The 25,581-nt window shown below is 40.0% G+C and overlaps 2 protein-coding genes across 17 annotated transcripts in view; both read right to left on the bottom strand.

Moving 5' to 3' along the window:
• LOC134752282 (gastrula zinc finger protein XlCGF57.1-like) overlaps positions 1–25,581 on the bottom strand; it is a 48,420-nt gene that overhangs the window by 16,008 nt on the left and 6,831 nt on the right. Inside the window, exons 5-6 of one of the 16 annotated variants that reach the window (XM_063687938.1) lie at positions 22,585–23,621; positions 22,208–22,394 (exon numbers count right to left, since the gene is read on the bottom strand). The exons of 8 other annotated variants lie outside the window; for them this stretch is intronic. In XM_063687938.1, coding sequence (XP_063544008.1) covers positions 22,344–22,394; positions 22,585–23,621 — 1,088 coding nt within the window. In that variant the 3' untranslated portion in view covers positions 22,208–22,343. 7 more of the 16 variants (XM_063687932.1, XM_063687930.1, XM_063687926.1 and 4 more) reach the window with 7 other exon arrangements.
• Positions 1,489–3,650, bottom strand: LOC134752299 (zinc finger protein 85-like). The gene is made up of 2 exons (XM_063687962.1): positions 3,323–3,650; positions 1,489–2,621 (listed from the first exon to the last, which is right to left on the bottom strand). Exons 1-2 carry the CDS (start codon positions 3,477–3,479, stop codon positions 1,510–1,512), a joined length of 1,269 nt encoding a protein of 422 aa, XP_063544032.1. The 5' UTR covers positions 3,480–3,650; the 3' UTR covers positions 1,489–1,509.

Genomic DNA, 25,581 nt, shown 5'->3' on the forward strand with positions numbered 1-25,581 from the left:
CAAAGACGTATTTCAATAAGCAATTGCTATTTAATATTTATTAGTCACAATTAAAATACATCTTTCAAATGCGTGGGATGATGCACCCTAATATGCTGCTTCATGCTACAATTTTGAATGAAACTCTGCCCACATACGGGACACGTATAGCGTCTGTCGTTGTTATGTATCCGCATATGTTCCCGAAGGGTCTTTATTCTAGCGTACGCCTTCTTACAGACATCGCACTGGTATATCCTCTCCCCGCCATGCTTGATCGCATGTTCTTGAAGCTCATAATTACTGAAAAACTTCATCCCGCAGACACTGCACACATGATTCCTCTCCTGCAAATGCTGGAACCTAATATGTGCCGTTCTCTTACTACATAAATCGAAAACTCTGTCGCAAGAGGGACAAGGGAAAACAGGCGTTTTCTGCTCATGCACCGTGTGTAAGTGCTTCAGTCTCTGCTTGTAAGACACGAATTTTTCGTTACAGATAGGACATTTATATCGCTTGTTAAATCTATGGACCTTAGCAACGTGGGTGTACAAGGGAGCGTACGATGAGAAAGTCTCATCGCACTGCTTGCACGGAAACACGCCGGTTTCGTGAGTGCGAGTGTGATTGAGCATGCGTTGCGATGTCGCGAACCTTTTGCCACATTTCTCACAAATATAATGTTCGTAGTGGTCGTTCATGTGTTTATGTAAACTAAGAAACATCTCATACGTTTTCCCACACACTTGACAGACGTGCTCGTCTTTGCTTAACTTGTACGGAAGCACGCTGTCTCCAAAAGTATTGTCTATCTCTTTGCCGTGTTCGATCAGGTGTGCTTTCAACATGGCATAGTCGCGAATTTCAGTTAAACACAGCTTGCACAGAGCGGTTGAGAAGTCCATTTTGACGGGTTCATATTTTCTGGGTTTCGGGAGTACTTTCGATTCGGAATGATAAATACGATTGTGTTGGCGTAGCTTTTCTGGTTCTAGGAATGTGTGTTTGCAGTAGTAACAGAGGTATATTCCCCTTCTATATTTGAAGGGGTATGCGGTGGTCGTGTCTATAATAGTGGAGATGTTATTTCTAAAGTTGGTTCGTCTCCGTTCGCCCTCTTCCCGTTTGACGGCTGCGGACGCAGCGTCAATATCCTCTGCCTCGGCCAATTCTTGTTTGACCTCAACAGCGGATTCTGGTGTGTACTGAACGTCTTCACCTTTCCGTCCTAAAAATAGAAAAACATCTAATCAAAGCTCCTCTTCCAACGATTTATTAATCAAATTGTATCTAAGAAAGCGACTGGCTACGGCTGTTTTAATAAAAAGCCAACAAAATTTCATACTTGTTTGTAAATGTATACTTTATAAAAATTGGTTAAGGAGATTAGACTGAAAGTTGAAGATCTATTCAGACAAATATTTAAAATTGTTTATGGGGTAACCTTTTAAGGAGATTTTCAATGTATGAAATTATAAAGTCCTGCACTTATTAAAACGTAATTTATTGATTATAAATGATACAATTTTAATATACATTAGGCATAGGCAATCTGAGTTTCTTTAGAGGTTCAGCGTTAGGGTGATGCGTTCTCATATGGCTCTGAAGGCTGCACTTCTGTACGTAAGCGTTGTTACAAAACTCACAAACAAATCGTTTATCATTATTATGTATACGCATGTGTTCCTTCAACGTTTTGGTTCTAGCGTAGGACTTCTTACACACCTGACATTGGTATTTTCTTTCCCCTACATGTTTGACCATGTGATTCCTAAGTTGGGCTGCCGTGACGAACTGATACGGGCATAAGGCACAGAAGAACTGCTTATGTCTAATGTGTACTTGTTGTATATGCTTAGTTCTCTGATTGCACATGGAGAAGACGGCTGTGCATAGATGGCAAGGATACTCAACTTTCCTATCGTGAGCAATCTTGAGATGCTTTGCCCTATCAGCGTATCTTAAAAACGAGTCATTACAATATGGACAGCGATATCGATATTCGGGGCCGTGTGCTAAAGCCATGTGGCTATTCTTCAAAGCACGAGTCGCGAAAACCTCGTCGCATTTGGAACATTTATACTGCATACTGTTTGAGGCCTCATGTATAACTAAGTGAGCTTTAAGTCTATGCGCGGCGGAGAATGCTTTGCCGCATTGGAAGCATATGTTGTTCGGATAATGATTATTCATATGTGTGTTTAATTTTGAAAACAGCTCAAAGTGTTCTCCACAATGTGTGCACACGAACTCTTTTCCTTCTATAAGGAAAGGAGTAACGCCGATGCCATGATTTATGCTAATAGGTTTATCATGGATTTGAAGTAGGTGTTCCTTTAATGTCTCTACGTCTTTAATGTGTAGTAAGCAGAGTTCGCAGCGAAGCCCAGTGATTTCTACTTTGACGTTGTCTAAGGGTCGCGCTAATCGCATGGCCTCGACACGGTTTGGGTGCTCGAGCGCATGTTCTCGGATGCTGCTAAAGTCCCCGAAGGATATGGGACAGAAGGCGCACGTAAAAGTCCCCCGCTTCCACCTGAACGGGCACACGTTGGAACATTCTATTATAATAGCTGCATTGTCTCTGTGATCGTTATACTTGCGTTTCGGTTTCCATTTAAGTTTGAGGTCGGTGGACCCTAAAAACAAAAGAAAATTCACTATCAAAAAGCGCACCGAGCTTTTGTTTGACTAGTTAGTATATTTCTGCGATGATTAATATTTAATGTTGGTTAATTCATTATTATTATTTAAAAGAACTACTTCTGTTTTTTAGATGTAGAACAGCTTGATTTCGTTCAGGATTTTTTCTGTTTATGGACGGATCTGATATGAGCGTATCTCAGATTACCACTTCCAAAAACAGAAGGGCAAAAGCTACATCGATATTCAACTTTTTTCCCATGCACATTGTCCAGATGCTTCAGTCTAGAATGATAGGAATCGAAATGGATCTCACAAATAGGGCAACGGTATCTTCCCTTGGGTCCGTGAGCGGCAGAAACATGCCGGTTTTTTGCGACTCTAGTAGGAAAGACGGCATCACATTTTTTGCAGCCAAACTGCCCAGTCTCGTGGCACATTTGATGCGCTCGTAATTTGTGCCTGCCGGCAAATCCTTTCCCGCAAGTATGACAAATAAAGGTTTGGTAGTGCTTATTCATGTGAATAAACAAACTCATGAAGCTTTCGAAATGCATATCGCAATGTACACACCTATATTCTTTCCCTGTTAGAATAAATGGAATAACTCCGTCACTGTGCTCCGAATTGAATGACTTGGAATGTAGTTGGGATAAATGACTTTTAAAGCCATTCAAGGAATTTACTTTTTCCTTACATAAGTTACAAATGAGATCAGTTATATCCACTCTCAGTGGGAATGAGTTTCGCACGCCTTCGCAAGGTTTGAAAACGTCTAGTTTGTTTTCATGGGTATTAGAGTGAGTGCGAACTTCACTAACGCTTGTGCATATGGTCGGACAATACGCGCACATAATTTTACCGCGTTGCCATCTAAACGCAACCGCATTAGAATGTTCTAGAATAAGAGCCGCATTTGCTTTATCCTCCACCACTCTTCGTTTCCGCTTCCAATTTATTTCAACGGATTTGCTCGCAGTTGCTTCAGCCGGTCCTAAAAACAGAAAGACACCGATTGTACTCGCTGTCATATCATTTAGTGTATTGGGTTTGATTGTAATCCATTGCGTGAGTCAGCACGTGGCGTCTTAACTTTGTATTGGTGTAGAAAGTAGAGTGGCACTGGGGGCATTCGTATCGCTTCTCGGCAGGTTTATGCGTGGTCCGGAAGTGAGCTGCTCTCTTGCAGCTGGTTTCGAATGATTTGCCACAAGCTGTGCAGTCGTAGTCCCGTTGTTGTTGAGCATGGTCGTCGACCAAGTGCTTTGCTCTCGCGTAATATGTCGTGAACAGTTCTGGGCAACGAGGACACGTGTATCTTACACCTTTCTTATGCACACGCAGCCTGTGGCACATTCTAGCGGCTCTAGTTTCTAGCACTTCAGTACAATCCCCGCAAGGGTAGCTTCCCGTTTCATGCGACTGAACGTGAGTACGAAACCGAGATTTTGATACAAACCCTTTGCCACACGAATCGCAAATATGATTTTTATAATGTGTATTGATGTGTTCATTTAATTTAGAAAAGCTAACGAAATGAGAGAAACATTTTTGACAAAAGAATCCGTTTTGGTCAAGCTTAAACGGTAATATTCCGTCGCTATAATCGGAGTTAATAGTTATCTGGTGTTGAGAGACAAGATGATCTTTCAGGTCGTCTATGTCCGTTAAGGGATGGTTGCATAGTCTACAACTGAGATTGCCTATATCTACTTTGACCATATTATTTTCGGTTAGTTTGGCGAAGATTTTATTAGTGGGTGGATCTATTAAGTGGTTGTTTTGGACGTGTTCACGCAATGGAGCGGTGTCTACGAATTTAGCATCACAGTAGGAGCAGTAAAAGGCGCTGTGGAACCAGCGGAAAGCCCAAGCGGTGGAGCATTCTAGGAGCGTGATAGCGTTCCTGCGCATCATAGTTTTGGAGATGCGTTTCTCAGATTCCTCTGGCAACTCGTTGTTGGCGCGGCGACGCCGGCGCATCTGACGCGCGCTTACGGTCTCCTTTAATTTCCTAACACGTCTAACTCCTACTTTTGCCTCCGCGTCCGCATTAGCGGAACCTAAAAAGAAAAGAAGACGTTACTAAGTAAAAGCCTTGCCCCACATGCAACCATTCCTGATTAATTATATATCTGCACATTCTGATTTCGGTACTTTGTCTCAAGAAAATCTTGTGAGGAATAAGTAAGGTTAAAGGTTAATGTTCAGATACGGTCAGAAGTGGATAATGACAAAAAGTAAAATATTAAAGCTTTTATTGTGTTAAAATTATACACTGTATACAGAATTGTTCACTATATTTTATCAGGACCTAAGTTAACAAGTTCGCACATATCCGAATGCATTTCCCTCATGTGAGTCAGCAATTGCATCCGCTGCTTAAACATGGCTCCACACCACTTGCAGCCCAAATCATCATGAGTTTTCAAATGCGTCCTTAACGCCCTGTTCCTAGGAAATGATTTATCACAGACGTTGCAGTGAAAATTTCTTTCTCCTGAATGTTTTACTTTGTGTCTTCTCAGTTCGTAGGCAGTTTTGAAGCTCCATTCGCAACTTGAACATCTAAAATCGCGCTGCGGCGGGAAGTGAACTGATCGAACGTGAATAGCTCGCTTGCCTGATGTCTTAAAGGTTAGCTCGCAGTGTGGACAACGATATGAGACTTTTTTCTCACTATGAGTGGCGTTGAGATGATTCATCCTGTCGTAGTAACCGTCAAACCGCATGTTGCAATGAGGGCATTCGTATCTAGGCGCTTTGGCGTGAGCGTGCGCTTTATGATAATCTCTAGCAGCGCGCATTCTAAATATCTTAGGGCACTCGTTGCAAGGAAACGTTCCAGAAATGTGAACCTCTGAATGCTTCCTTAACCTTGGCGCAGTCATATATCCCTTTCCGCAAGTTGGACAAATGTAATGTTGGTAATGTATGTTCATGTGCTCGTATAGTTTTAAGAAGTTGTTGAAAGTTTGCTGGCAAATGACGCAGCTCCATGATTCTTTGTTGAGGAAGAAAGGGAGAACGCCTTCGGGCTGGTTGATTTCGTAATCGTAGCCGTGTTCGATGACGTGCTCTCGCATTTGTTTGACGTCACTGTACGGGAGTGAGCAGAGACGGCACGTGGCTTGAGTTACGTCGACATTGATCAGGGACATCTCTTTGAACTTGCTGTAGATGTCTTTGACACTGTGTTGGGGTGAACAAGTGCGTATGTGAAGTCTTAGGAGGGCACAATCTGTGAAGCTGGCTTCGCAGTAGGCGCATTTGAACTGATTGCGCTTCCATCGGAAGGGGCTCACGGACCAGCACTCAAGTATTGCGGTGGCATTTTTCTTCGTGGCATATCTAGCCTCTGCCCGAGCGCTGCGCTGATATCTCGGTTTATCTGCGAGCCAATTTTCTATTGGTATGACGCTAGGCTCTACCTTTATCACAGTTTCGTGTTCGGTTTGGCTGCGTCCTAAAAATAGAAAAATTGTGTCATTTCTTGAAGAAGCTTCTTACTTTATTCGCCATCGCTCGGTTATCGATTTGTATATTTTTGTTTACTTACATTGAATAAAAATCAGATTCTTTTTTAACTATTTATTAGTGGCATTGTTACAATAATTGTAAAAGTATAATTATTTAATAATATTTATGATACCAATTTCATTAATTGCACACAATAAATACATAGGCATCTACATAATTTTATTTTCTATAATTTCAATAAATATTTCACGGGTTTTTGGGGAACATTGTTGATATCATTTTGTGCGTACACTAGAAAAATAAACCTTTTACGTTTTGTTTCAACATTGAAATACTGTTTTAGTGATGTCATAGGTAAGTATTAAATATTGAAAGGAGCATTTACATAGATCTTACACATAATTAAGTTCCTTAGTTTGCTATACAATAAGAGTATCTATTAAAATATATTTACAAATAGTATTATTCTAAATAAATCAAAGTAGTTAAGTACTATAAATATCATTTCCGAGATCAGAGTCGTTGAGGGTTAAATAAAATCACTTATCAGGCCTGCCAGATTATATACTCTTGACTTTTACTACCTAATCGCTCAAATATACTGAGATTCTAAGATCCTAAGATTCTAAGATGAGATTGTCATACGCTTTTGCTGATGTCATATCAATTTAACATTTGGTAACGTGTTATTTATGTTTTCGACATTTAAAATTACCTCCAACCAATTTACTTTTTATAAATATTATTATAGGACAAATACAAAATACAAATGTTACTAATGTAGTAATGTAGCTTTATAAACATCAGACGTGAAAATGTTTCTTAGTAATATGCTTATCTAGGGACAATTTAGTCGCGAAAGCTCTAGAACAACTACCACACGGATACCCATATTCTGTCTCCTTCTTAGTTCTATGCGCTTTAACATTGTGATGATACTTTTGTGACCTCGTCTTGAAGGTCATATGGCAAGTAGTGCATTCGTACATTTCGGCACCAGGCTTATAGTTATGGAACTCCATGAGATGGCGCTTGCGTAACTCCCATGTTGCGAAGCGAGGCTTATCTTTGCAATGTGCACACATGTATGGTAGTGTTGTATGCTGAGTTTTGATGTGGATGTTCCTTTCTTCTAGAGTAGAGAACGTCGCCACACAACGGCTGCAGCTGTATTTATTGTCGTGCGGGATCTTTGTATGTGCTATTAGCGCTGATTCTGTTATAAATCCTTCACCGCATGTATCGCAGACGAAGTTCTGATAATGCTCAGCGGTGTGCTTCTTTAGAGAGATGAAATCTGAGAACTGGCAAGTGCAAATAGCGCATTTCCAGTGGGATCCATCGTTTAATTTAAAAGGCAAAACTCCGGGTTGCACGTCAGCATTGATAGGCTGTTTGTGATCGTTCTTGAGATGGGATATAAGATCGTCTAACGTGTCGATTCGTAAGTAGCAGAGCTTGCATTGAAGATCAGTGATGTCAACTTTAAGGAACTCTTTCCTCAGTTTTCGACTGAAAACATGTTGGATATTGGTATTAGCGTGTCTGGCTGTCATGTGCATTCTTAGACCATTAGGATCGTTGGACTGTACGCGGCAGTATACGCAGTTGAAATTCTGCCCCCACGTTCTGAACGGACGCGCTGTAGAACATTGCAATATAATTTCAGTGTTGCTACGATGCTTCAGGGCTTTTCCAAATCTAGGTTTATAAGTGGCTTTGTAGCATTTAAAGTTACGCTCATGTTGTCGCAAGCCGTGCTCAGAGAGGAAAGTCGCCCCGCATTTGTCGCAAGTGAATATCTTCACGTGACTGCGCAAGTGTCCGTTTATTTGAGAGAATTCAGAGTAAGTTTTGTCGCAGTCCAGACACATCCACAACCCGGACGGCCCCTGCTTGTAAGGTAATACTCCAAATGGAACGTCAAAGTTGACAGTTTTGCTGTGGTCGCGGGACAAATGGTTCATAAAGAAATCGACGCTCGGCATTTCTTGGGAACATAAGTTACATTTGAATTCCGTTATGTCGATTTTTAGGTCGTCTACCACCTTGTAAAAGGCGCTGTTGTAATCAGCGCTAACGTGGTCAGTTTTGATGTGACACCTCAACGCCGTCATCGGTTCAAACTCGTCATGGCAGTACGAACAGACAATTCTATTAAACCGAGTCTTAAAAGGGAACGCTGTAGAGTACCTAAGTATCAATACAGCGTTTTGCCGCTGCGGGTTCTGGTTAACAGATCTTTCGAACAGTCTCTTTTTCGTTTTACGTTCTTTCTGAGTATGTCCAGCTATTTCCTTACTGGGCCCTAAAAAAAGAAAAGAACGTCATCAGTAACAATTCGGGGATATAATTCATCTAAGTTCGAAAATAAATTTTGAACCATGCCATGATAAGTTTTGAAGCTACACAAATACAACTCCACAAAGCTTAGTTCGGTCGGATGTTTGATATTGTTCAAAACAGTAGGTACCTACTTTAAATATTGAAATGTTTTTTCGCCATGTGTTTATCTAAGAATAATTTAGTAGTAAACGCTTTGGGGCAACTCGGACAAGGATAGTTTAGATCGCTATCCTTTTTCACCCGATGTGTTCTCGCCATGTGGTTGTACTTGCCAGATCGAGTCTTGAATGTTTTCTGACAAGTAACGCATTCGTATTTGTCTGCACCAGACGTATAATTGTGAACTTCCTTGAGATGTTTCTTACGCAACTCCCAATTAGAGAAACGGGGTTTATCTTTGCAGTAGTTGCACATGTACGGTGTATTCGTGTGTTGTGTTTTTACATGATGATTTCTCTCGTCGAGAGAGACGAACGTAGCCACACAACGGCTGCAGTTGTACTTGTTTTCATGTGGTATCTTTGTATGTGCTATCATTGCAGATTCTGTTATGAAGCCTTCTCCACAAGTGTCGCAAACATAGTTTTGCAAATGTTCAATGGTATGTTTTTCTAGAGACCCAAAGTCTTGGAACTGATTCGGACACAAAGTGCATTTCCAAATCGATCCATCATTAAGTCTAAAAGGTATGACGCCTAGCTGGCCATCTGTAATAGACTGCTGATGATCATTCTTTAAATGATTCGTTAAAGTATCTAAAGATTCCATAGGCATGAAGCATAGCTTGCAATGTAGGTCAGTGATGTCTATTTTGAGATACTCCTTTCCAAGTTTTCTATAAAATGCGTCTTGGACATGGTAGTCGGCGTGGACCGTCGCCATGTGGCTTCGAAGCCCGACCGGATCACTCGTTTGAAGGCGGCAGAACACGCAACTAAGATTACTCTTCCACGTTCTAAATGGACAAGCCGTAGACCACTGGAGAATCAACTCAGCATTCCGTCTAGACCTCATAACTACCCCGTTGCGAGCTTTATACGCCGTTCGACAACACTTAACCTGGCGGTGGTGGTCTCGTAAAGCGTGGTCGGAAATAAAAGTAGTCCCGCACTTATCACAAATAAAATTCATAAAATGAGTTCCAATATGACGATTAAATTGAGTAAACGTGGAATATATTTTATGACAATAAACGCACGGCCATTGGCCGTTTGAGTTTTCTTTATATGGTAGAACCCCAAAACGTGCATTGAATTTGACAGGTTTTTCATGTACGGAAGACAAGTGAGTCATAAGAGTGTCTATATCGGTCATGGTTTGGTCACAAATTTTACATTTCAGATTAGTTATGTCTACTTTGATTAAATTATCATTGGTCCTATAGAAAACATTTTTAAAGTCTGAACTAAGGTGTTCCGATTGCATATGATAGCGTAGATTAGAGAGAGGCTCGTATTCGTCAAGGCAATAGGCGCAAAGTATTTGCGTGAATCTAGTTTTGAAAGGGTAGGCGGTAGAGAATCTTAGTATAAGTTCGGCGTTGCGCCGCTGTGGCGTCTGGTAAACGAGAACTATTTTCGGTTTTGGTTCCCTCTCACTACGTCCGCGTATTTCCAACGTGTACCCTAAAAACAAAAAGAAATTGGTCAGTGTCACTCCTGATCACTAACTAAGGATGGATAACTATTTAAACGATACGGAAAGGGTATTGGAATTTAAACAATACATCAGACATGATCTATTTATTGAAGGAATATTTCATAATGAAAACAAAAAAACTACACTCCCGTTATTATGTACCGTTGGTAAAAAAAAGAAGAACAAAAAATTACGATCAGTGTCAAACACATAAGTATTCTCTCAAAACTTAAGTTAGACGTCAGCTGAATTGACGCAAGCAAACTATTTAAGTACATCCCAGTTGACAACATAATCGGCATGATGGGATTTCATGTGTCCCTTGAGGCTAATTTTTTGAGCAAAAGTTTTATCGCAAGCTAAACAACTGAATCGTTTCGTTTCACTGTGGAGCCACATATGCTGCTTCAGACTTTTCCTCCTCGAAAACGCCTTTAAACATATGATACATTTAAAGTGTTTTTCTCCTGTATGAGAAATTGTGTGATCCTCTAATGCTCTTTTGCTTCCAAATTTAAGGCCGCAGCAAGTACATGGGAAAATTTCATCAGTGTGGTTTAATTTATAATGTGAATAGAAGAGTTTCCGTGAATCGAAAGTTATGGAACATTCAGGACAGCTATAATTCTTTGATGGACGGTCATGGGCTTCGGTTAGATGTTTTTGCTTGTTTTCCCACGACAAAAATCTTTCGCCACAGTACACGCAGCAGAAAGACCAACAAGGTTTCGAATTTCTTATATGAAACCTCTTCTCCTCCATTGAAGGGAATTCTTGCCAGCACTTTCGACATGAGAAATTGTCGCCGTGACTACATCTTACATGATACTTCAAAGCTTCTTTCGTGAGATAGGCACGTCCACAAATTTCGCAAGTGCACTTTCTATAATGTGTCGGCGTATGCCTGCCGAGTTTGGTAAGAGAAGGAAATTTCTTAGCGCATAAGAAGCAGAACCATTTATCTTGTTCAAGTCTATAGGGTTGCAAACCGGTGTCGAAGTCTAAGTTAAGTTTAGAGCTGTCGTGGTTGTCATAGATATGTTTGACCATTTCTTCGATCGAGTTGAAAGGTATTACGCATACGCGGCATCCCATGTTAGTGCACTCTACTTTGATGTGCTCCTGGTTGCGAAGACTGTACGCAAAGGAGGTCGGGTCCTTGCAGGAGCGCTGGCATTCATGCGCGTGAGCGCGGAACATGGCGGGATCCTCGAACTCATCGTCGCAGTACAAGCAAAACATCGACTTGGAGCGCAGCCTGAATGGGTACACGGTCGAGTATTGCAAGATAACCTCCGCATTACGTTTCGCCATTCGGAATCGACTGATTTCTCCAGTTTCTAGAAAAAGAAAGAAAATGTCCTGTGACTGGAAGCTCCCTTTGATATGAGAATAACATTGCTGTGACTTGACGGCCATTTGAGTTAATATCCATTTTTTTCAGATTTTTGGGGATAATATTGATTATTTATTGAATACGGGTCGTAGAAGTTAAATAAAAACCAAGGAATTATCATTAAATATATTGTAATAATTAGCACACCCCTTATATAAAATTAATAAGTAACTTCTACCCAGCGTAAACTGTTATTCTATGTTAAATAATTAAGTTCAAAACAGGCACAGTCACCTGCAATAATATGTTACTCTTCGAAGGCCGCTAAAATATGTGACACGCTCTTATGGCTCCACAAATAAGATCGTGTCAGATATTTTTGCGGCTTTCGTTGTGTAACAATTATTGTAGGTGACTAAGTAATACTACGACTACCTACTGTTTTCCGCTTTTGGTAATAGTTTACCAATACTGTTTGTTCAGGTTATTTGTCCTTACGGAGACTTTTCACTGGTTGGTTGAAATCCAAATTATCATAAAGCTCGGGATGGTGTGACCTCATATGAGTTTTCCAACTGATCTTTTGAGTAAACTGCTTGTTACACAATTTGCACTCAAATCTTTTATCCGCATTATGAATCCACATGTGCTGTATTAAGTTATTTTTTCTAGGAAACGTTTTGGAGCAAACAGGACACGGGAAAGACTTCTCTCCAGTGTGTCCTACAATGTGCCGCTTCAAGTTCTTTTCTGTATCAAATCTCCGTTCGCAATAGGTACATTTAATGTAATTGTTAGTGTGAGTTATTTTAAAGTGCACAGAAAAAGAGCTTCGTGAAGAAAACGTGGCATTGCATTCTGGACAACTATGCTGCATTTTCTCCTGCTTATGCACATCTAACAAATGCTGCTGCTTTAAATTCCACGTATAAAATCTTTCCCCACATTTATTACACATGTGTTGACGGCATTTATCGGAGTGCTTGTAATGTTCTCTCCTGGCGTCTAAACTTGGGAAGACCCTAAGGCATTTTCGGCAGACCGGGCCGCTGCTCTTGCAGAATTTGCGATGCGCGTTCAGAGACGTGGTCATGGAATAGGATTTGCCGCAAGTCTCGCAAGTGAATCTGACGAAGTGCGTTTGAGTGTGCTTGCTTAGCGTTCGTAGGCAAGGGTACTTGACTTCGCACACGGCGCAAAGAAGTACGTGCTTGTAGAGCGTGAAAGGTTGCAATCCTAAATGGTAATTGAGGTCTAATGGGTAGTTGTGGACATTAAATAAATGTTCGGCTATGTCGTCTAGTTTGCTAAACGGTTCAAAGCAAGTTCTGCACTGTAGATCGGTGCAGTCGACCTTTAAGTCCCCCTCAGAGACGTGAGCGAACGCCATGGCAACTTTAAACTGTTGGTGTTCATCGTCCATATGCTTTCTGAAGAGTGAGGGGTCTTCAAAATCCTCGCAGCAATACACGCACAGCAAAGACTTCTCGGGGAGGCGGAAGGGGAACGCGGTCGCGTATTGGATTATGATCTCGGCGTTTCGTCTCTCGATGCTATGGTTGGACCGTACCGTACCACTGGAGACCGATTTTATGTCTAAAACAAAAGAAATGCTCTCTGTCATTGTTTGATTTTGGTTGGTGGGGATAAGCGTGTACAGTTTTTGTTTTATTTATTTAACCTGTTACAATAATTATCGCAATTTTATGTATGTTACTTCGGCATATTCCATTGTCGTTATTTTAACCAGGTGTACTCCAACACTCGAACGCAAACGATGTGCATTATACGCAAGCAAGCGGAAATACTCCAAAACTGGTGTAATAATAAGTTTTTGTAGAATTATTTATTATAAATTGAAATCTATAAGTGTCATCACATGCTCACATGAGTCACATGTCATCGTGTCGTGGCGTCGGAGGAACGTTTTTTTCTTTCTTCCACGCGATTTGACGTCCAACGTTTGACATGTGGTTTAATATTACAGGTCCAGTAAATGGATAAACATTAAAAAGCAATATTACAATACAATAAGTTTCATTTATTCAAAACTAAAAATATAATAATTTCTAATGTTTTCTCGTAGGTATTTCTTATGTCTATGAAAATTATAGTTTTTTTTTACTACGACTATCTGCTTCTTATGTTGTCTTAATATTCTTGTAATTTTTTGAACTGTTGTGATAGGATATAGGATTCCTAGACTAGACAGAAACGGTTCTTGAAGATTTATAGCTAAAAATAACATATGCTTTGCATCAGATTATCTAAACAAGTTAAGTTTTTTAAACAGTCCAAAAGCAGTGTTCATAAAACTAATTAACAATTTACTAATTGTAAAATAGACGCAATGTGATATAAACATAACAATTAACTTTTCTAAGCGTCCCGTCATTCTGATAATTAAAAGCAATTTCAATTGTAAAATTAATTAATTCATAATAATAACATCAACAGTAATCTCAATGTATTCAGTCGGCAATACGTTTTACAATGTTGGAACATGATATTGTAAGTTTGGAAGAGAAACTGTTGTTCAAAATCTGCCTCAAAACATCGGAACATCGAACGTCCACAAAATAAACTCTCTTGTCATATTTCAACCAATCACAAACCAAAAACGAAGTTACAGATGTCTGATGTAGTGCATAATTGGTTTCCATCGTATTTTCTCGGAAACGCTCGTATTTGTCATGCTACTTCAGTCAACCTCAGTACTTTTTGTACCGAGACTGACTTAAATAGCAAGACACGTTCGACCGTTTCCGGGAAAATAATTATGCACTACATCTGTACCTATTTAAAAACGTGACAGGATATATAGACTCAAGTCTTTGGTCATTATTTCTTATGTCGACGGTATATAGGGTCAGGGGTTTATAAAACCTAGTCACGTATCATTAGTGTCAGTTAGCAACGATATGGATCTAACTTTAACTCTATCACTATTGAGATTGACATGCGTTTTCCCTTCGATATCAACTAAATCCGGGTGGTAGCTCTTCATGTGCGTCCGCCAACTGACTCTCTGATTAAACTGCTTGTTACAAGGCATACATTCGAATCTCTTATACTCGCTATGTATCCACATATGCTGAGCCAGGTTCTTTTTTCTAGGAAACGATTTAGAACACACAGTGCAAGGAAATAACTTCTCCTTCGTATGAACTACCCTATGCTCTTCCAAACCGCGTTTCGTGTCAAATTTCAAGCCACAACATGTGCACATAAAGTTGTCATCAGTGTGAGATATTTTGAAATGAACGCGGTATTTTTTCCGTTCAGAGAATACTTCGCCACATTCAGGGCAGGGGTGGGACTTTTTAGGGGCTGCGTGGACTTGATTTAAGTGGATCTGTTTTAAAGTCCACGTCATGAAACGTTCGCCGCAAAACATACATAGGTGAGACCAACATTTTGAAGATAACCTTAAATGCTCGCGTTTGGCTTCTAAGCTAGAGAATGTCATTCTACATTTCCTACAAATCCTTTCGTTACCGGCGTGAGAGAATCTAATATGGTTCTTCAATGTAGTGATAGTTGCATAAGATTTTCCACATGTATCACAAGTATATTTTAAGAAATGAGTTTGGGTATGTCGACTTAGTTGACGTATGCAAGGGAATTTAGCATTACACATTGCACATAGAAGTTTATCCTTTTCGAGTTTGAAAGGCTGTATGCCTAGTTCGGAATTCAAGTTTAGTTTCTTGTCGTGTTCAAGGTGAATATGACTAGCGATCGCTTCTAAAGTATCGAAGGGTTGTGTGCAGAGTCGGCACTGAAGTTCCGTGCAATCGGCTTTAATATAGCCTTCGCTGCAGTGAACGAAAGCCGTGCGCACTTTAAACGTTTGATGTTCATCGGCCATGTGTTTTCTGTACAGAGTGGGGTCATCGTAACTCTCACAGCAGTACACACAGACCATGGAACTCTCTGGAAGCCTGAACGGGTACGCGGTGGAATATTTCACGATAATCTCGGCGTTCCGTTTGGCGTTGAGATAGGCATCGTTGTCTAGAACAAAAAGAAATGCCCTTGGTCATTCGATTGTTCTGGTGCCTATTTAACTTACTAACAAAAATTAACAGTAGTTTATATGTGAGTATTCAGTGAAGTATGAGAAATTATCAATACTTATCAAGATGCCTATGTATCTGTTCGTTTTAATGTACGTCTCTTGAAATACCTACAATATTATTTAATAAGTTCATTCTTCTAAAATTAGTTTTATTTTGTGTTTTCAAGGCTAATTTTGCGCCACTATATCTGTATTTCAAATCTTTGAATGTAGAAATTACGCTTAAATAAGTGCTAAAATTCATTTAAAAGCTTAAGGCCTGTTCAGGATGGCGCTTCTTCATATGCGTTTTCCAGCTTACTCTCTGATTGAACTTCTTATTGCACTGCACACACTCAAATCTCTTATATTCACTGTGTATCCACATGTGCTGTACTAAGCCGGATTTCCTGTAGAACGTCTTTGAGCAGTCTCCACAAAAATAACCCTTTTCCTGGGCGTGTGTGATGACGTGGTCGTCTAAACTATTTTTGTGTTTGTAGCTTTTTCCACAGTGACATACAAAGTCAGTTTCGGTGTGGGTTACTTTAAAATGCTCGGCTAGTCGCTTTTGAGTCGTGAGTTTTTCGTTGCACCGAGGACAGGAGAATGTTTTCTCCGGGGCGCCATGTTTTTCAGTCATGTGGGCGTCTTTCTCTTTGAGCAGTATGAAGCGGTCATCGCAGACCGTGCAGCAGTACTGCCGACACAGTTTGAATTTAGTCAAGTGGTCATGTTTCTCTTCCGCCGAGTCAAATGTTCGTTTACATTTCCGACATATTCGCTGGCGACCGAAATGTACGAATTGGACGTGTTGGCGGAGAGAATTCTGCGTAGAGTATGATTTACCGCATGTTTCACAAGTTACTTTGGAATAATGTGATTGAGTATGTCTGCTCAACTGACGTAAAGAATACGCTTCCATTTGGCAAAGAGCGCACGACCACTTAGAATTATTGACGAGTTTGAATGGCTGTAAACCCACTTCATAGTTTAAGTTTATGTCTGGATTGTAATGTTTAGTTTTTAAATGTCTAGCGGCCGTCTCTAAGTCAGGTAAGCGTTCTTTACAAATACGACATTTGAAGTCAGTGATGTCTACTTTTATATAGCCTTCAGAGCAATGTTGGAATGCGAATTTCATTTCGAATATTTTGTGTTCGTCTTCCATGTGCGCTCTAAACACTACAGGGTCCTCGTAAGTCTCGCAACAGTACACGCAAACCATGTGGTTCTCAGGGAGCTTGAAAGGATACGCCGTAGTGTTCTTGACGACTACTTGGCCGTTTTGTCTCGAGGTGGCTTGTTCATCTTCTAGAACAAAAGAAATGCCCTCGGTCATTCATTCACGTCCTAATTCGTGTAGAAGCCGGTTAAAAGTAATATACAATTAGCAAAACTGTTAAGCTTATCACCCCTGTATACAAATGTGTATGCAGGGATGTCAAGCTAATAGCTTTACCGACTGTACAACGTAGACTTAGAAACTGTGCGGAAATGAGTACTGCACGCTCTATAATGACTATTATGAGTATGACGAATGGTTTCGAAAGATGGAAGTGAATAAACAATGGCAACCGATATTTTTTGTTTCACCAGTATGTATAAAAGCAACAACACTGAGCAAAGCTAGTTTGTAAAATCACAACTTCATTATTGACGTTTTTGTCCATACTCGTGCGAGAATATTTCTGGGTGGTGTTTCTGGACATGCATTTTTAATTTCTTATTGTCCGTAAAGAGTCTACTACACACGGGGCACATTTTCTTCTTGGTGTCGTCGTGAATGATCAGATGTTGTTTCAAGGCTTTGTCCCGAGCGAAAGATTTATTACAAACGTGGCATTTTAGTGGGCGTTCTCCGGTATGCTGATGCGTGTGCTCGCGCAAATCCCTCCTAGTAGAAAACGTCAAATCGCAGTACTGACATTTGTGGTCCTCCGTATGTGCTGCTTTAAAATGAAAGTACAATAACGTGCGCCGTTCAAAAACTTTCTCGCATTCTGTACAACGAAATATTTTCCGTTCTTTTCCGTGAACTTCGACTAGATGGTCCTCTCTTCGCTCCCAAAAGAGAAAACGTTCTTTGCAGATAGTACATCTAAACGGCAGACAAGATTTATTCGTACGCATATGCTCTTTTTTGGCTTCTAAGCTTGGATAGGATTGTTTGCAACCTCTGCAGTAAAACGTGCGAGTCATATGGCGTACTTTAACATGGTTATCAATTCCCCGTCGACTCTCAAATCTTTTCCCACAAATATCGCATATATTTCTAAAGTAGTGTATCCCCGTATGCCTTGAAAGCTGCATGGTGCTGGTGAATTTTTGAGAACAAACGACGCACTCGAAGCGATTTTTCTCTAATCTCAATGGCACTAGAGCCAGGCTCTGACTTAGTTCAATGTCTAATTCGTGTTCATCATGTAAATGTGTCGCTAGAGCTTCTATAGAAACAAAAGCCTTTATACACCTCTTACAGCGAAGGTTAGTTACGTCAACTCTAGTTTGGGTATCGAGATTTCCTTTATGGCATGTGGATCTATCAACGTTCTGATGAACAATGTCCATATGAGCTCTAAACAGAGCTGGATCGGCGAACGTTTCCCGGCAGAAACAGCACCGCAACAAGGAGGCTATCTGCAGGAACGGATACGCCGTCGAGTGTTTGAGTATCATTTGGGCGTTCTGCTTAGCGGCGTCCCGACTCCATCCAAGATAGTCTAGAAAAGAGAAGAGTTCAGTTGTTCACCAATTACCAGAACGCTCAAATGTACTGAAAAGATGGCGCTTTGTTAAATGCAAAAGCCGGTAGTTCTCGAAGAACAGAAATTTAATATTGTCTTCGGTTACCGCGATAGTTACTCATGAAATAAAACTATGAAAACGGATTATATCGCGTATATTGAATTTATAATACATCCCGACGTTTCGAACTCTTTACAGCGTTCGTGGTCAACGGGTGACTGAGGAAAAATTACAAAATGCAAAAATACCCACATACTAAAATAATGAACAATCATAGACTACAAACTTTAAGGCTGGTTGTACATGCAAAATCGGTTCATAAGGCTAGTTATACACTATAATTATTTTTCAAGTAAAGATATATATATATACGCGATAAAAAAAAAAAACTATGCCGGCTCCAACCCTACACCACGGACCCGAGAAGATTTAATTCCCTCCTAAATTGTAGGAGGGTATCCCAATATGGGACCGGCAACAAACTCGGCGGGACACATCTTTTCAAAACATCAGAATGTCCAGCATCATCCAACACTACGGTCTCACAGTCTATGTCTCGCTTGCTCCTTTATCAGGTGGACTACAGGATCCCAAGCTGGTGGTAGAGAAAAGCCATCTTCCCTATTAAAGTTTGGATATTTCTTAATCTCAATGGCCTCGCGCAGCATTCTGGGTATGTAACGCTTCTCCTTGGCAAGAACCAGAGGCTTATCAAACTTGATTGAGTGATTGGCTTTATCCATGACATGCTCACAGACAGCAGACCTAGGTCGACGGTGCTTGACATCAGCTATGTGTTCCTTCACCCGAGTGGAAATGCTCCGTTTCGTCTGCCCGACATATGATAGGCCACACTCACAGTCCAGCCTGTACACTCCTGCAGTCTGTAGAGACCATTGAGATTAAGAAATATCCAAACTTTAATAGGGAAGATGGCTTTTCTCTACCACCAGCTTGGGATCCTGTAGTCCACCTGATAAAGGAGCAAGCGAGACATAGACTGTGAGACCGTAGTGTTGGATGATGCTGGACATTCTGATGTTTTGAAAAGATGTGTCCCGCCGAGTTTGTTGCCGGTCCCATATTGGGATACCCTCCTACAATTTAGGAGGGAATTAAATCTTCTCGGGTCCGTGGTGTAGGGTTGGAGCCGGCATAGTTTTTTTTTTTATCGCGTATATATATATATATATCTTTACTTGAAAAATAATTGTAGTGTATAACTAGCCTTATGAACCGATTTTGCATGTACAACCAGCCTTAAAGTTTGTAGTCTATGATTGTTCATTATTTTAGTATGTGGGTATTTTTGCATTTTGTAATTTTTCCTCAGTCACCCGTTGACCACGAACGCTGTAAAGAGTTCGAAACGTCGGGATGTATTATAAATTCAATATACGCGATATAATCCGTTTTCATAGTTTTATTTCATGAACAGAAATTTATTTTATTATTTTTTGGTGAAGACGGAAACGCAATTTTGCATTTAGCGAAATGATATTGAATGTAAAACTAAATATTTTCGTTGCTTGCCTACTTCGGATTCTCGTTAATGCCTTCTTGATACGTATTTTGAAATAAATAAAAAGCAAGTTTTCCTTGTGTTAAAGTAATAAACCAATCATCATCAAATAAAGGATTTAATACAATAAAAACAGACATAACTTGGGAAACTCCACTAGGCGACGCCATTACGACGATGGCGTATGTGAGCCCTTGAGACGATCATGTATGTGAGCCCTTCAGGCGATCATGAATGTGAGCCCTTCAGGCGATCATGTATCAAGCCACAAAGGCTATCAACAACCAAGCCACAAAGGTTCTCTGGTCCAGGCCCCGAAGGCAATCATGTATGTGAGCCCTTCAGGCGATCATGAATGTGAGCCCTTCAGGCGATCATGTATCAAGCCACAAAGGCTATCAACAACCAAGCCACAAAGGCTCTCTGGTACCAGGCACCGAAGGCAATCAACATCCAAGCCATAAAGGCTGTCTGGTCCAGGCCCCGAAGGCAATCCTTGACATGTACATACATGGATACATGGAATGTTAATTCTTTACATAGTTTAGGTTAGGGCAAACAATATTGAAAAATATACATCTGTGTATGCAGATAATAAACTGCATACCTACGAGACAGATACGCCTCGAGTTGGGAGACAAGACCCACACTTGTCACACTCTTTTCAATATGAAACCCGGTCGGTTTAGGAAATTACTAGCTTTTGCTCGAGACTTCGTCTGCGTAGAGTTAGAGTAATTTGCGTAGGTTATTTTTTACCCAATCTGCTTTTTAACGATTCCCCATAGAAACTTCCACCCCCTTAAAGGATGATTTCTGGGATAAAAACTAACCTATGTCCTTCTCCGGGACTCAAACTATCTCTATACCAAATTTTAACTAAATCGGTTCAGCGGTTTATGCGTGGAGAGGTAACAGACAGACACACTTTCGCATTTAAAATATTAGTATGGATTGCTAGCATTATGAGTGTAAAAATAGTAAATGGTTTTAATAACAGTAACATCGCAATTTTGCTATTTAGGTACTCATATTTTATTAGCCACAGGAAGGTTGTACAATGTTTTTAATGTAATAAAACAAAAGAGAAACGCGTCGCTTTTTTTATTTACTTCTTTTTACAGAATAAAACTGAAAACTATCAACCACTGAATTGTTAGAAAATTTCGTACAAATAATTCTTAACAAAAATTACGATAAAATCAAAGTTTCAAAATCCAATCGCTGAATAGTGTAATTTTAATCAGTAAATAATCGAGTAACAGATTGATAATAAACAGTACTACTTTGGTACAAAAGCCGTTAAAGTCGGACCAAGCCAACTTTTTTTTTTTTTTTTTATTATTATAAACTGATCGGCGATTGGCCCTAGTCACACCTGATGGAAAGTGAAGACAGGGCCTAAGATGGAGCTCACCGGTTCAGTAACAGCCTATTCACTCTTGTTTTAAAGAGACCGAGGTCATATCGATCAGACTTACATTCTACATGGCAAATGAAAATTTCTATGAAAATAAATTGTCTATTTAATGACACTCCTTCTTTTTTAGTTAGCTTATAAATCTTATAATGGCTCTAGAGCCACTTGGCCTCATATTCCGGATGACATTTCTTTAAATGCAGCTTCATTCGGTAACGTCTCGCGAAAAGACTTTGACACACCGGAACCGGACAAGCCATTTTCATGCTGTCATTGTGCGTGACCATATGTCTTTTTAAAGCTTGATTATCAGAAAACGTCATAGCACAAACATCGCAACAGAACGAGCGCTCGCCAGTATGTTTCCTGGCAATATGGGAGTTCAGTCTCGTCATCGTTGGAAACTGCGTGTCACAATATGAACATTTGTTGTCAGTAGTATGGGCAATTTTTAAGTGTCCGTAAAGTAATGCTCTGTGTTCGAAGACTGCGTCGCATTCCGTGCATGAAAATACTGTCCTTTCTTTATTGTGGACTGTGACTAAATGATCCTCTTTCTGTTCCCAGTGACGAAATCGCTCACCGCAGATTTTACATTTGCAGGGTTGGCACTCTTTAGTGGTTTTTATGTGTTGTCGTCTAGCTTCAACTGTAGGGAAGGATGTCTTACAGCGTCGGCAGGCAATTTTGTTTGAATGCCCGACTTTGCCGTGGAGATAAAGTCCAGATGCAGTTTCATATCCTTTTCCGCAAACATCGCAAATATAATTACGGTAATGCTTTCCAGTGTGTTTACACAGCGCTCTAATATTGAAAAAGGTCTGAGAGCAAACGAGACACTGCATTTTGTTTTTGTCTAACTTCACAGGTACTAAACCGTGATGATAATTGAGATTTACGTTTAAACTGTGCCTAGTGTTTAGATGAATCGCTAGATCATCTACAGAGTCAAAAATATCAATGCATTCCTTGCAACGCAGATTTGTGACATCGACTCTGAGGCATCCAAGTTTAAAAAATATGATCGATTTGGATTTTTCACTATAAGAATGAGAGGAATCCATATGAGTTCTTAATTCAATGGGATCTTCGAATTGTTGGAGGCATACGAAACACTGCAAGGAGCCCTCGTTGTATTTGAAAGGATACGCCGTGGAATGTCTCAATATTATCCTTGCATTCTCCTTGGCAGCTTCGACACTCTTCCCTCCGAATATTTCTAGAAAAAAGAAGATTTCATTTTCTATTTGCTAGAACACGTTGCCTAAAGTTACTTTCCTTGCATCTGCTTTCACTATAAACGGATCTGAGATCAAGAATTAATTCTTAAGATGAAAGGGATTGCCATCTGACTTCAACAACTACTAATCCAACCAACAGATGATAAAAGATGATTATAATATATTAACTTCTGGGTGATTCTTTTCGATGTGCCCTTTAATTCTGTAACGCCTGGCGAACAATTTATTACAGATTGGGCAAGCACTTTTTTTAGTATCATCGTGTGTGACTTTATGCCGTTTCCAACCCTGCTTACAGGTGAATCTCAAATTGCACATATCGCATGCATATGGCCTCTCACCAGTATGTGTAGCTACATGTTCCTTTAATTCAGTTGAAGTATGGTATTGCTTATTACAATATGAGCATTTATATTTGTCCGTATGTGTGCTATTGAAGTGTCGGGACAAATAAGAGCGGTATTTAAAGACTTCGTCGCATTCAATGCAGCGATACGTTCTCTTTTTTTGGTTATGAGCTGTAACTTGATGAGTTTCTCTAAGCTCCCAGTTTAAAAAGCGTTCACCGCAAGTTTTGCACACATAAGTTTGGCATAGTTGGCTTGTTTTCATATGGTCGTTCTTTGCTTCTGCGCTGGGGAAAGATATTTTGCAGCGACTACAAAAATATTTATCGTTTTCCACTCGATGCCGAAAACGAATGTGGAAGTCAAGTCTTTGGCTCGTTCTAAATTTTCTTCCGCATATTTCACAAGTGAATTGATAGTAATGCATAGCTGTGTGTCTAGAGATACTTTGTATAGACAAGAGAAGTTCAGAGCATATGACGCATTGAAATCGATTTTTCTCTAATTTTAAAGGCACTAATCCGAGAGATTTAGAAACGTCTAAGTTTAAGCGATGAATCGCGATTAAATGGTTCGCCAAATTGTCTAAAGAGTCAAATTTCGCGTTGCATTTGCAGCGCAAATCGGTGATATCTACAGGAATATAAGCCTTGTCTAGTGGAGCTGCATTAGATCTCTCAACGCGACTGTGTTTGTCGATGTGCGCCCTGAGCAAACTGGGGTCGTCGAATGAACCGTAGCAGACGTAACACTGTAAGTCGGTCGCGTGGTATTTGACGGGGTAGGCCGTGGAGTGCGCTAATATGATTTTCGCGTTCCGCCTGGCTGCCCGCGCCGAATTCGTATCTTCGTTATGTTCTAGAAAAGAGAAAATTTCAGTTCCTAACAGCTCGTTCTTGATGGTAATAATTGCCGACGTCCATTTTTCAGCCGAGTTAGTAATGATGTATTAACATTGATTGAGAACTAGTGAAACGTCTTACCTTTTTTTTTTCAGTATTTAGTTCTAACAGAATTACAGTATAGGTGATAGTCATATCGGCGCCTAAATTACTAGTTTCGTTAAATTAATATTTTAAAACACCAAGTAATCAATTCAAGTATCTTTTGTAATTAAGTTTTTTTTATAATTGGATTCCATAAACCTAACCATTGACAGTATTTATAATTGAATCACGTATGCTTCCTCCCTAAATGTCTCTTCAGACGTGACGCAGTCGCAAACCTTAGCCCGCAATGCACGCAATTAACACATTCGGCAGAATGACACAGCTTGAAATGATCATAAAACGTCCGGCGGCTACCACAAGTTACATTACAATCGGAACATTGATACGCCTTTTTAACTAAACCATGGTGTGCTACCATATGTTGTTGTTTTAGCTCCCAAGTAGGTAACCTCTCAGGGCAGAGAGGGCAACAATGTGACATGCACTTTTTCTCAGTTCTTTGGTGAAGCGATTTAGCTGCCATAGATGAAAAAAACATACCACAACGCCTACAATAAGCTTTGTGAGCTTCGTGGTTCTTTCTAACATGCTGCAATAATCCCGTGGTAGCTACGTACGACTTTCCGCATATCTCACAAACGTAACTTCTAAAATGCGTGATTGTATGTCTGTTTAAATGTAATAAAGAAGGTAAGCCCTCTTGGCAGACAGCGCAAGTCCACTGACTATCTAAAATAAACGGCATAACGCCAAGAGGAGATTTAGTGTGTATAATTTTAGTGTGATCTTTTAAGTGTGTGAAAGCTTGTTCCAGTTTAGGGAAAGATGCGTCGCAAATCCTGCATCTGAGGTTAGTAATATCGACTTTAACGTATTCAGATTTTGGTAAATTTTCAAATGGCATGCGGTAGTTAAATTTGGCATGTTCGTTGTTCATGTGGAGACGGAACTGGGCAGGGTCGTCATGTAAGTCCCCGCAATACACGCAAAGTATAGACTTGTCGTTGACACGAAAAGGGTAAGCGCTCGTGAACTTTATAATTGCCACGGCATTTCTCCTTTCTGGATCGATTGTGTCCACTAGAAAAGAAAACGTCTTCTGTATTACTGGACTTTTCTTAGTGAAACACTTAACACCGAAATTTTCAGTTTTCAAACCAAGTTAGGTAAAGGTAAAAGTGAAACAGACAATTATATATTTCTACATTTATTAGAAGAACATGGCCCTTATAACAGTGCCGGAAATATCGGAAATACATCAAATACATATTTACATGGTAAATATTCCGCAAATAACCGCAGTTTTAACCTATAAATTACTTATTTTTGTTATTGTATAAATATCATAAATACAGTTAATTTTTAAAATAGATTGGTTATGTCAGAGCTTATATTGAGATCAATTATTCTTATTTAAATCAGTTATACTTATTACCTAAAAATTAAGTTCATAAGTTATGCTTAGCCAAATGTCGTTTCAAACGAGACGAGAACAAGAATTTCAATCCGCAATGCTTGCATGTCGAGCATTCACCAGAATGCTGCAGCTTAAAATGCTCATAGTAAGAATTTTCACTATTAAAACTTATATTACAGTCCGCACACCTAAAGGAGCGTTTAATCTGTCCGTGAACAGTTTCCATATGTCTTTTTCTCCACTTCCAATCTATAAATCGCTCGTTACACTTCGTACATACATATGGCATGCAAGATTTTTCTGTCTTAGTGTGTTTTTCTTTCGCTTCCATAGTTGGGAAGACTTTTCTGCATTTCTTACAGGTCACTTCGTACTGCTGATGCTTTGAGCGAACGTGTCGGAGCAAGCCTGTTGTAGCTACATAGCTTTTTCCGCAAACATGACACACGTA

Source organism: Cydia strobilella, chromosome 24 (genome assembly GCF_947568885.1).
Source record: "Cydia strobilella chromosome 24, ilCydStro3.1, whole genome shotgun sequence".
Lineage (NCBI taxonomy): Eukaryota > Metazoa > Arthropoda > Insecta > Lepidoptera > Tortricidae > Cydia > Cydia strobilella.

Coding starts and splice junctions, on each gene's coding strand:
- LOC134752299 (XM_063687962.1), bottom strand. CDS start 3,479: ATGTGCGCGTATTGTCCGACCATATGCACAAGCGTTAGTGAAGTTCGC. Junction 2,622..3,322: donor TGATCTCATTTGTAACTTAT/GTAAGGAAAAAG, acceptor TTTTGTTTTTAG/GGTCCACCGACCTCAAACTT.